The sequence below is a fragment of the Sipha flava genome, unplaced genomic scaffold (genome assembly GCF_003268045.1).
Source record: "Sipha flava isolate LNK unplaced genomic scaffold, YSA_version1 84_pilon_pilon, whole genome shotgun sequence".
Lineage (NCBI taxonomy): Eukaryota > Metazoa > Arthropoda > Insecta > Hemiptera > Aphididae > Sipha > Sipha flava.
Window position 1 is genome coordinate 1149385 of NW_020273626.1, and position 13419 is coordinate 1162803.

The 13419-nt window shown below is 31.3% G+C and overlaps 1 protein-coding gene across 1 annotated transcript; it reads left to right on the forward strand.

The window, feature by feature from the left end:
- The first annotated feature begins 2721 nt into the window (after window positions 1-2721).
- Window positions 2722-11724, forward strand: LOC112693282 (suppressor of hairless protein-like). The gene is made up of 2 exons (XM_025568273.1): window positions 2722-3124; window positions 8654-11724. The coding sequence occupies exon 2, from the start codon at window positions 8658-8660 to the stop codon at window positions 10200-10202; it is 1545 nt and encodes a 514-aa protein (XP_025424058.1). The 5' UTR covers window positions 2722-3124; window positions 8654-8657; the 3' UTR covers window positions 10203-11724.
- Window positions 11725-13419: the final 1695 nt, after the last annotated feature.

Here is a 13419-nt window from a genome sequence, read left to right on the forward strand (position 1 = left end):
ACAAATTATACACCTGCAACACATGTTAATATGTTTTTGTTTTGAATATGAAAACGCGGAAGCGAGCCGTCATATACGGCAATTGCCGTTTGTTATTTCAAACCATGTATTGGTAGTAGTGCTGGCTTTAAAAATCGTACAGTTACAGGTCAGTGTACAGGTAATATCAGTTAACTCGTGGTCCGGTATGTATATGAGATATATAGAAAAATTATTGTACTTCGCAATTGTCGTTTTGCAACTTGCGAATTAGGAAATAGCAGCTCATTATACGCACTGCAAAGCAATTACTTTCAATAGGTATATCAGTTAACATAAACCTATAATAGTGCAATGCACAATTATTTTTTAAAAAAATGTAAATAATAAAAATATTTATTATTAATCTTCAATTTGAGCCGCATGTTTATGGACTTATTTTGAAAATGTTTACTGCGTACAATGGGGAACGTAATACATTTTTTAAAGCATAAGATGTTAATATACGATTAGATAGATACAGATAAACAACAAATGTTACGTGTCGTTGTGCGTTTTGAGGTTTCGCAACGGGTATTTTATATAATTGTCATCGGTCTGGATGAAATATGTCTTTTTCAATCATTCTCTCTAAATGTTATTTTATATACAAAACTAATGCGATTCCAACATATATGTACAAGATAATGTCCCAATTTCGACGATCTACAAGAACAAATTTAACAGAGTTTGGTAAAATATAATTTAATTAATAAGAAGTGACATCCCCTTCCGTCACGACTCGAATTGATCGCTGGACCGGGTTTGCTAATACATGGGATCTGTATTGTGCGCAGCGGGCACGGAAGTAACAAATTATTGTTATTCGTATTATTATTATTATTGATTAATATCTTTAGTCCAATATTTTGTAAACTTCATTCCTGAATTTTATACGCTTTATTGAAGTTCTAAGTTAAGCCCTAGAAATATTTTGATTTTAATGTCGAGGGTTTCAGTAGTGATAGTCGTTTCAGTAGATAGTATTATACTTATATACACATATAAGTATAATATAATACTTATAACAAAAACAGAAACTTTTTTAAAAATGAGTGACCTCATTCAAATCCCACCCGTAGTATATGCTTAGATAAAATTAAAACTATTCAGTCTACAAAAAGAACTTGTTAAAAATTCTTATTTTCATTTAAATCAAACATTTCCTTCCACCATTCGATAATAGCGTGGAAAAAATGTTTAATAAAATGTTTATCGATTTTTGCTACTGCAGATTCTGATATAATATATTTTCAATCAATCTTTTAGCGTTTATGTATTAATTCCAACTAGGGATTCGAGTAGTTAAATTCGAGTAGTTATTTTTGTGAACTTGGCTCTTATGTTATCATTCACTAATTAATAAGATCAAAAATCTTCTTTAACTATACCGTGTGCAACATTTTTACATACGTTTAATTGGAAAACGATATTATTAGCTTACGTTAAAAAAGAAGTTTACGTATATCAAGCGGGTAAAACGTTTATTTTAATCTTGCAATATGAAGTTTAGTAAACATTATTATTCCGTTAAAACAAGTGGAGTACAATAAATTGGAATTTTTTCAGCCTGAGAGGATTGATTCATAAAGGTCTACATTTACTTTTTTACGCTACCCCATATCGAATTCTTATATTTTATATTTATGTTGCAACGCAAAACTATGTCATATTATAAGTGCTATTATATTGAACGCGCAGGAGAACGTTTCGGGAAAAAAAAACACGTGCAATGTTTAATGGGAAAAATTGAAGTTCCTTCGTAGCCCTTTCCGGTCCGCAGGGTGCCTACGCGTAGCATAAATACATAATATTATCATAGCGCTGCGGCTGTAGCGGATACGACGATGAACACGGAACAGCGCAATTATAATACGTATAAATAAATCATCTCCATAAATGGGACCGAAATTTTGTACACTTTTTCTGGTCTCGTATCGGGTTCGAGTTCAAGATTCAAGGAGGCCAGAGACGGATACAATCGTTCTAAAACCGTTTTCATCGCGAATATGAGAAAAAAAAAAATGTAAAAATACGTCTAGAAAAATCGGTTACGGGCACATTATCCGTGTTCAACTACTAAAGTAAATGTATGATCACCAGAGCTCGTAGGGTAACTGAGCGTGACAACGAATTAGCGGATTACAAATGTTATATGCTGAAATATTATGCCGGAAGTGGAAGAGCACGTTACGAGTATTACGTTTGCGATACGATATTTATACCACTCCGGGACGATACGCGCGCGACACGAGAGGGATCGATGCGCGTGCAGCGTGCGGCCACTGAAATTGCTGAAAAAAAAATTAAACGGCGTTCAACTGTGATCATTATAGATCATATAGATCGGGTAGAAAAAAAAAAAAAACAGGGGTGCTAAAAACCCTAAGTTGCGGATAAGATAGTGTAGCGGATAGGACGGGACGGCGTCGGTAGGTAGTTAGTAGTCGACCGCGCGGCAATTGGAGTAAAGATCGTCGTCGTCGGTCGGTAGCGGCTAGTTCCCACAGTCTTCGCGCGCGCGCGCACACACACGCACACTTACCGTGGGAACCGGCGAGTTCGCCTTGAAATCGGTCTCCCCCCGCATCACCGCCGCCTCCGTCCCGGTCGCGCGCACGCACGCGCACCACTATCATCACCGTGCGCGCGGTTTTTGCGCGCGCCGCGGATCACGCCGCGCCGGCCGTATCGTTTATTGTTTTCCACAGTCGATCGTACGCGGTCGTCAGTTCTCGTCACGTCACGCGCCGCCGATTCTTCGGGGGACGGATCCGTCGGTCGATCGTTTTTTTTTTTCCCCTACAACATTCTCTCCCCCGTCGTCGTCTCGTTCCTCGCGCAACGACCGCCACCGCCGCCGCGCACGCAGTCAGTCGCCGTCCGCACCGCGCACTCGACTGGTGTGTGCTCACGTGCTCGCGCCGACGCCAACGCCGCCCCTAAACACGTCGCCGGTCGATAACGTCCACCGTTCGTCGTCGTCGTCCCGCCGGCTCTCGATTTTAACCGAACAGATATCGTCGCTGCCGCCGTAAACCTTCGCGTTCCATTCCCGTGACGCATCCATCCCCCTATATCCCGGACACCAGCGACCGAACTCCAGGTAGATTTTTTTTTTTTGTATTCATCAAAAAACTTTCGCTTTCCCCTATTTGTTTTGCCTTTGAAAACGCACGTGCTCCCTGTAAAACGTGCACATAGCAATAATTGTACGTGACGCACGTTTAGGTACAAAATCTCGGTCGCAAATTCAGAAAAAAAAGTACCTGTACATTTATTATTATCTATTAACGATAAATTCAGAAAAAAAAAATACCTGTACATTTATTATTATCTATCACTGATAAATAACAACAGAAGTTTGATTCATACACGATAACTTTTTTAAGGTCGATATCAAAGTTCTTTGCGTGTACATTACCGAATCGACACTCTTTTTTCAAATTCGACTCTAATCCTAAAAGTTATTTCACGTAAACTTCGTGTGCTAAGGTTCATCAGTTTTAATTGAATTTAATCGTAAAATACTGATTCTACAATTTATCAAAATATTATTCTATTATAAATTCAATGACATTGATTTCACCACTTTAAAATCGAACATAACACTGTGCATGAGTATAGTAGTAAATTAAATATTATTACGATGCTGACACTATAGATGTTGTTAAATACGTACATAGTTAATTATTTTATTTGATGGATACACAATTAATAAAAATTTATGACTTTCAATCGTTCAATACAAATTATGTACTAATAAACCATTTAGACATATTTGACGTTATGTAAACGAACAAGGTCTATCACTAAATGTATGTCATATTTTATTTGTATGATAATAATATTATTCGAAACATATAAATTAAAATTGTAAATAAACATCCAAAGATATTTATGAGTAAAACTAATTCTATTTTGCAGGAATACGATATAATACATCGTTATTCAGCTTCTAATTATTTAACTATAAATACAGGACGGTTTTATTTAATACTTCAACATTATAGAATACAAATAATTAACGAAATATTCTCTAATAGAATAGTATTGTATTTATGATATTTATGGTGTATAACTCAAATGTACCTATATAATGTATTTTTATAGATTTAAAATTTGTATTTTATATAGGTACTCAAATGTAATATGTGTAAACAACAATTATTTATGTATATGTTAAATTTAATATATTCATCTGAAAGTTTATGTTTTATGAACATTGAATCAAATATTTGGAATATTTGTTATTAATTTGGCCCAATCGTTTGAGCGCAAATTCAATGTAATTTGATTGATTAAAATAAGACATTTTACTGAGTATAAACAGTTTTATTTTTCTTCGTAAGTGACTGGTTTACGGAAAATCCATTCTTAACCAAAATATTATTTAGAAAAACCTAAAAAAGGTACTCGATATTTAATGAAATTTACGATTTAAAAAATTTTGCTTTTATGGCTCAAATGCTTGAAACTTTAAGTTACTTTCATATACTTTTCGATTTTTTTTTTTTTTAATTTATCTGGGTACCTATAATGTGATATTTTATATACATTTAATTAATTATAAAACAACGTATACTGACATTTTTCGGCTGCATACAAACTGAGTTCCAATTTAACCTTTTATGACGAATTGAGTCCCGGGTTGTTTTAAGATATATTACCAATTGAGTCCCATCAAATATAAAAAAAAAATTCCTTCCCATTTTTACAGACTGTAACAAAAACTTCTACAGGTATAGTTTAAAATTGTTTTTTTTTTTTTTAATATTTTATAATATAATGACGTAAGAGTATAATATAATATGAATAATTTGTATATAATTCAATAAATATAGGTAACAGGCCCTATTTTTATGTGCACCCCGACATACAATGTGCATTACGAATGTACAAGTACGCACTAGGGTCTACAAAACAAAAATTAAATAATAAGCTAACTACTAGGAAATATGAGTGTTATTGAATTTTTTAAAATTTAATGCATATATATAATATATAATATATTCCTTTTTCTAAGACAGTAGCGAGACTAAATTTTCATTTAAAGCAGTAAATTCAAGTGTGCAGTCCGAAATTGTACAAATAATAGGGCCTGATAGGTAATAATTAAATAACACTTTTGATATTGGTAAAAATGTATGGAATAAACACTGTGCATATTAAAATTGTGTAATTGTAATTGTGTTTGATCGTAACAGTCGCATTTGATCTCCGATCAAATTATTTTTCTTTTATATCATTTCTTGTATTATTAAAATGAACACTTCTAATTTTTATAAGTGTTTCACATTGTACATTTAACAAAATGTTTATAAATTGGTAGATGTTTGCATGGGCTGAATAAAACATAGTATTAATTTTCGAATAAAAGGATTCAAAACTATTAGTGGTCCTCGCCAATAAATATATAAATGAAGCTAATATTAAAAAGACATAATTATGACAAAAATATATATTTTAATGCCCCGCGGAATAGCGTCCGCTCTGTCTGGACTCTGAATGGTTGATTTTATATTTCACCCAAAGTAATCCTCGGACTCTATTCGTATACTATTAGTTTCCTAACCCTGGACTCAATTAGTATATGTCCCGTTTGTATTCGGGACTTAATTAGTATACAACACATTTTTCAAAACTTTAAATCAAAATCATCTTTAAAAGTTTAAAATATTAAATTAATTGTTTACATAAAAATTGATATACGCAATGAATTATATTCGCATAAAAAATTAAAATGTACAAGCAATTTCAGTATAATATCATGCACCTATATTTTATTTACATAAATTTAAGTTTTACTATAAAGATTGATAGATGGTAGTTTCAAATGTTAACGTCTCCATATTATATATTTACATTAATCTGGGCATGGTAATTTAAAATTTTTAATGAACGAAAAATAATGATTTTAAAATTTGAAAATATAATCGAATTATATAAATTGATATATCTGATGACAGTAGTATGTTTTTATTTTCAAATCATAATTTTACATAATAATAATATATTTTTTGCAAACGAATCATAATTATCTGTAACATATGACACAATAAGATTTTTCATCTCTTATAAGCAAAACCTTGTGTTGGAGATGAGAGGTTTTTAAATTAGCTAATATTAACAGTAAACAGTTTAGGTGATTAACCATTTATAGAATTAAAAATTGCATTATATTACATAATTGTATGTAATATTTAATTCCATATTATTACTCAATACTTATTAAAATAATTTTAAATATTATACAGTAATATCATGCACATAATATTTAACGTAAAGCAGTGTAATTATTCATTGTCATTTATTTGGACCGTTTTCTATTTCTAAGGGAAAAAAGCTGTTAAAAATTCTAGTTCATGTGAATATGTTTACCGATAAAAATATAGTAAACGTAGAACAATAAAAAAAACATCGTTTTTGTTCTGGTATACGTATTGTGATAATTTTTATATCTTATTTTTAATATTTAATTTTTGTTTTCATCTTATAATATATTCACAGCCTTAGAAAACTTTGGACACTGTGTTTTGTTTTTTCTCTCAACAACGTATAGGATACAGTGCTATGCTGCAATATGATGTATATGTTATTTATGTTATGAGGGGTCAATTTTTGTGCACTTGAAAAGAGATTATCCCTTCAAGTGGATGTAGGGCGTCTAATTTATTAATTGAATACACTACCCCAGAGCATATATTATGTGCTGCACTTACCATACAGTACCATATATATATATACTCTTATATATACGCGTATCCCTTGTAAAGGGGACTACTGTTGTGAATAGAAAATTATCGATTGAGTACTGTTCGAAAACCAAAATTATCAACGAACCATTTGTATCATTTTCGGGATCGCTTGAAAAAATATTTATAAATAATACACTTTTAGCAATATTATTATTATTTTTTGTTACTTCTCAGCTTTTTGTCGTCATTGGTATATTTTGTTATTGTGATCTACATTTTAATTATAAACTCACTAATAAACAATATCAATTGAATTGAAAAATAATAGAGTACAATATTCAATTTTATTTTAAATTTCAGTAAATATTTTTCATAAATTATATCTTAACTATTTTCATTATTATTTATATTGTACATTAAATTGTTTAATTTGATTTTAAATTTTAGAGAACACTTAACTATAATTAATTGTTTGTATATATAAATAAATTGTACCATTCAAGTTAAATAAATCATTGTATAAGTTATTATGTATTATTAAAAAACTAATTAATTTACTAGGCAATATAAATCAAATGATGATGCCTATTCATTAATTAATTTTATTGTTTATTATTTAAATATTTAAAGCTTTTTAAAAGTTAAATATTAAGTTTTATCATTACTAAAATTATTCACAAGAAACATTATTAATTATTTTGTTTAAATGCATATTGATAAAGTCTAGTCAGAAATTATAAAAATTTTATATTATCTTTCGAACTGACTAAAATGTATTAAAAAAGTATCAATGTTTGTAATCTTCTGATATAGACAAATATAAAACATAGCAATTCAAAAATTGATTTAAAGAAGAAATATTATAAATTAATCAAATTGTTTTTTATTAAAACTGTCTTTAAATTTGTTTTTGTAATTCAATATATTCCATAAAATCGATTTATTTAACTCATTTAGTGGGTTATAATTCAAGTTGTGATGGATTAGATTATTCGAATAGCATAACAAATTTAACTAATTGAGTCGTCCAGTTGCAAAAGGTAGTATGTCCGTATTTTAGTTGCAAAAGGGAATATGTCCAATTTTAAATATAAATTATTTAAAAAACTACTTATCCACGATTTCTATAGTCTAAAAAAAGTAAAATGTTTTTTTTTATATATATATTTATGAAAAAAAAATGGTGACGTTTTATAAAATATTAATGGAAATATCAGTTTTTTGCTGTTTGTGAAAACTTTATTTGTTTGGACATACTACCTTTTGCAACTGGACGACTCAATTGTAAAATTAGGTTTGGAATTCGAATTATACTTAACAAAAATAGTTATTGAACTACTGAAACTTAAGTTAAGTTCAATTTAAAATTCAAACTCGAAACAAAGTTTAATTTAAAAAGTTCATTCAAATTTCCATACTTAAAAAAGTAATAAATTGAATTAATAAGTATTGACTGATTATAATTATGTATTCTAATTCCTTATGTTGTTTGTACATTGTGTTATTTATCCTTGAGGTTTAATTAAATTTGCATTCAAAATGTAAACAATTCAAGTTCGTAATGTAACGTAACGTAACGTATTGAAATAATTTCAATCGTTTTAAATTCCAAAAATATTTAAATATTGTATTCTTTCTACGTTTTTCTTTTTTCATACCTACAGTATCATAAATGATGATAAAAAGTAATTAAAAGTAAAAAATATTATTATATTTATCAAATTATGGAAATACTTTAAGGAAACTGTATCATATAATACCTTTAATATTTAAATTAAATTAAAATTAAACGTATTCTCAAGAAACCCTCTATCCTTAAAATGCACATTAACAATATTTCAAATGATAAAAAAAAATGGTGTGCTTATGTCATTCAATTACATGTTTTATTATATTTTAATCTTACTTATATTTACATATTATGTGATTTATTTTAGATATATGGGAACCTGGACGCTTAAATCGGAGAAAGATGGGGATACGGAAGATGGAGAAGTGGTAAGTTCTTTAAGCTGCTATAACTCCACCGAACTTCTCGGAGTACCAGCAAGGATGCCTCACCATTATGGTCCTGAAGCACCTATGCAGTTTCGGCCTGAACAACGGCTTACTAGAGATGCGATGGAAAGGTATCTGAGGGATCGCAACGATTTGGTGTTGGTGATCCTCCATGCTAAAGTAGCTCAAAAGTCGTACGGTAATGAAAAACGATTTTTTTGTCCGCCTCCTTGCATTTACTTGTTCGGTGACGGTTGGAGACTTCGACAAGAACAGCTGTTGAGAGAAGGAGTGTCCGAGACGAATTCTCAGATGAGTGCATTCATCGGTATCGGAAGCACGGACCAAGAACTACAGCCCCTGGATCTAAACAACGGAAAACAATATTGTGCCGCCAAAACGTTGTTCATCTCGGATTCGGACAAGCGGAAACATTTCATGTTGATGGTCAGGATGTTTTACAACATCGGTTACGATATCGGCACGTTTCACAGCAAACGCATCAAAGTTATCTCGAAGCCGTCCAAGAAAAAGCAATCGTTGAAAAACGCCGACCTGTGCATCGCGAGTGGAACGAAAGTGGCGCTGTTCAATCGGCTGCGGTCGCAGACGGTCAGCACACGGTACTTGCACGTGGAGAAGGGAAACTTCCACGCGAGCTCGACGCAATGGGGCGCGTTCACCATTCACTTGTTGGACGACGACGAGAGCGAGAGTGAAGAGTTCAACGTTAGGGACGGTTACGTACACTACGGCAGCACCGTCAAGTTGGTGTGCAGCGTCACCGGTATGGCCTTGCCACGGCTGGTCATCAGGAAGGTGGATAAGCAGATGGCCCTGCTGGAGGCCGATGATCCCGTGTCGCAGCTCCATAAGTGCGCGTTCTACATGAAGGACACGGAGCACATGTACCTGTGCCTGTCTCAGGAGCGGATCATCCAGTTTCAAGCGACGCCCTGCCCGAAAGAACCAAACAAGGAGATGATCAACGACGGCGCGTGCTGGACGATCATCAGCACGGACAAGGCCGAATACCAGTTCTACGAGGGAATGGGCCCGGTGAACTCACCGATCACACCCGTGCCGGTGGTCCATAGCCTGAACCTGAACGGCGGCGGCGATGTGGCAATGCTAGAGCTGACCGGCGAGAACTTCACGCCCCACCTGCAGGTGTGGTTCGGTGACGTCGAATCCGAGACCATGTACCGTTGCCAGGAGAGTATGCTGGCCGTGGTACCGGACATATCGTCATTCAGGGGCGACTGGCTGTGGGTCAGGCAACCGACCCAGGTGCCGGTGTCCCTGGTTAGGAACGATGGTATCATCTACGCGACGGGGCTCACGTTCACGTACACACCGGAGTCCGGGCCCAGGAACCACGTGCAGCCCACGGACGAGATAATGCGAGCGCCGCACGCGCACAATAGGTTACAGCCTGCCGTGGCCGACGTGCCGTGGAACCAACATGCCAACATCAAAGAATACTAATGATCGCGATGAGCTATCGTCGCGACTGCGATTTAAACCAAAGAGAAAGGTACACTCCGTGTTGTTACGTGATTAAAATGTACGAAACAACGTGCACGTCAAATTATTTATATTTATTTTGTTTTAATTCCAAGTGATATGGATGATTAATAATTGTTAAACATTCTGATGTTCATACACACTTTTGTAATAACTCGATGTATGTTTTGTGACAAATATCGCGAATGTACCGAAAATTTATTGTTTCTCGTAGGTTTACCGATTTCGATAACTGATCATGGTTTTAAACAACTATTGCATTTCTGCGGAGGGTTCGTATTAACAAGTATAGCCGGTACTCGTCTAATATGCTATCTACCGCACGTTTGATGGTTTAGTATGCTATTTACCGTAAATATTTTAATTACCGTGTAGTTATGTATATGTATTTCTGATCTCTCCGAGGAATGATTTTTTTCAAGAACTTTTTTCAACTCACCACCACAAATTGTTTAGTTTTTAATTTTTGTACATGTTTAATCGATTGGTAATAAACCTCGTTTGCTTAAACATTTTTCGCACATATCTTTATTTTGAAATATATTTCGATATTAATAACTCATAGTTGACAAACTCATAATAATAATTAATAAATAATAATAAATAAATCACAGTAAAGACACATATAATCAATACAATTCACAAACACACACTAAACAGGTATAATATAAAACTATATCTACTAACTTACCTAACCTACTAAGGTTTAAATATACGAGTAATATATATTTGGGGTTTTGTAAAAGCTTAATCATGATGATAGCAAAATGATAAAGTATATATAATACATATATAGCATACTAACCTACGGTAGATATCATACTAAACTATCATCAAATTACGGTAGATAGCATATTGGACGAGTACCATATAGCCGATAGAAAATTATGTATTTCGTAGTTGAATAATGGTAATCAAAAGACTTGTTTTATTATTCGAATTGTTGTTGCACTTGAGTGTTTGCGTGTCAGTTCCTTTTTAATAATGTCTACAATTATTATTGTTCTTGTAAAACGTTTTTCCGTCCATTTAAAATTGGTTAAAATTAACAATATTCTTATGCAATAATACGTTTGGCATCAGATTTATATTACATCTTTTCTATTTTTGAACGATTTTATGCAATACGATTAGGGTAAGTGTTATAAAAACACCGTAATCGTATATTGCGTACCAACGTATCATCTTAGTTGAATTAAAAATATATAGTTTTGTGCGTGATTAGTTCGAATACCATATCAATTGCGGCCCATAAAATATTTATTCTCGTTTTTAGTTCTTGTTAAATTATGATTTTAATAACTTACGTAAAATTCATCTCGAGAAAAATTCAATTTTCTATAAAATGCTTTAAAAAATTAGTCTACTACAAATCAACAACAGTTTAATATTTCACCAAAATAACATTTCTAAACACGCAGTCAACATATATTTTACACTTGAAATGTACGATACGTTTAATTTGTAATGCTAGAATTTAAATAATTTGTAAAAGTATTTTATAATTTAGTGATTTTTTTTTTTTATTATTATTATTATTGTCAGTATAGAAAAAAATGCATTTTCTAGGTGCTTTAAATTATTTGAATAAAAAAAACTTATTGTGCAATGAAAAGTTGTCTTATTATTTGATTTAGTAATTATAATTGTAAGTAATAAGATACACAAAAAATAAAAAATGTTAGAAGTTCATTTTTTAATATATGTAATAGTATAAGATTATAAGATACTAGTGAAGGTTTCATAGTTTAAAATCGGTAATCTCACGAAATCTGATCACTGTGACTTATTATTATTACTATGATTATTTTTAAGTATAAACATCTTTTTTCGAAAAAACTATTCTTGTAATGTACATTGAAATTATGGAATAGCATAGTATTTATTACCTCTTAAATCGTATATTATTAAAAAAAAAATTATACTTTTATTTTTTAATATTTGAACATGTATTAATAATAATTACTGTACCTGTAATTGACTGATTTTATATTCGCAGCTTAGTATTTTTTATTTTTGACATGTAATTAGTACATTTAATTTGAATTATCAATAATGCCGTCGTTCATGCCAAACCCTGATTGTAATAATTAATTACTGTAAAATAGTATTTTATAGTGTAACTATAAGACAGTAATGCCAAAGAATAATTAGTTCGTAATGGTTGTGATCAATATATATTTTTAGAGCATTTATTTTGTTATTCTTGTGTAGCTTTCTTCCGTAGGTATTTTCAGTATAAATCTGTAATCTGTAAAAAATATTATATTTTATAATAATAATATTGTATTTTATTCCTTCGGTGGCTATTTCATTTGTGATTTAACAGAGCTGTACGTACATTTATTATATATTTACTCTCTACTCGAGTTATATATTTTCTAATTAATTAACGACAGCCTAAGTCTACTACATTTTTGTTTGTTTTAAAAATTTTAACGGAAAATCATCGTTTGTTTTTCTTTGTTGTTATCAACGGAATGTACAATTAATAATTTGTCATTTTTTTTTTTTTACTATATTATATATTCGTATTATATTAATAAAAAATGATATTACTACTGTGAAAATGCTTGTAAATTTAATATTATGTACATGCATTTTAAATCGAACGAAAATATTGATGTTTAGGACTCGGCCCGTAAATTATAATTTTATTTTTTTAATTTTAACAGAAATTACTTATTGTTTTTACGATACAAGTTATATTAATAATCTTATGTTTAAATACTCTGTATATGTGTGTATATTATATATATGTGTACATGTATAAGTGATACATGTATATTAATATGTGAATAAAAACGCATTTATCTATCAAAATAATTGTTGATTGTATGTTTTATTACGTTCTTAATTGCTTGTACCTGCGAAAAAAACAACTATTGTAAACGGCAAAGGTGTATTGTGTCTGCAATGGTTTTAATTGCCACTGTATGCATTTATAAAATACATGAATATATGTAAATACTGAATAAACATAAATCAGTTTAATAAATAATATATATATATATATATATGTATACACGTACACAAATAACAATTCTAAAACTTATTAGTATAATTATATTACGAGTATGTTCGAACAAATTTAATCGAAAGCTTATTTTTGATTTTAACTTCTACGTCACGTGTTGGTTGATAGAAATTGGATTAAAACACACCGACACGTTCCTCC

Bases quoted from the DNA above. Each gene is read 5' to 3' on its own strand.
- LOC112693282 (XM_025568273.1), top strand. From the start codon at position 8,658: ATGGGAACCTGGACGCTTAAATCGGAGAAAGATGGGGATACGGAAGAT.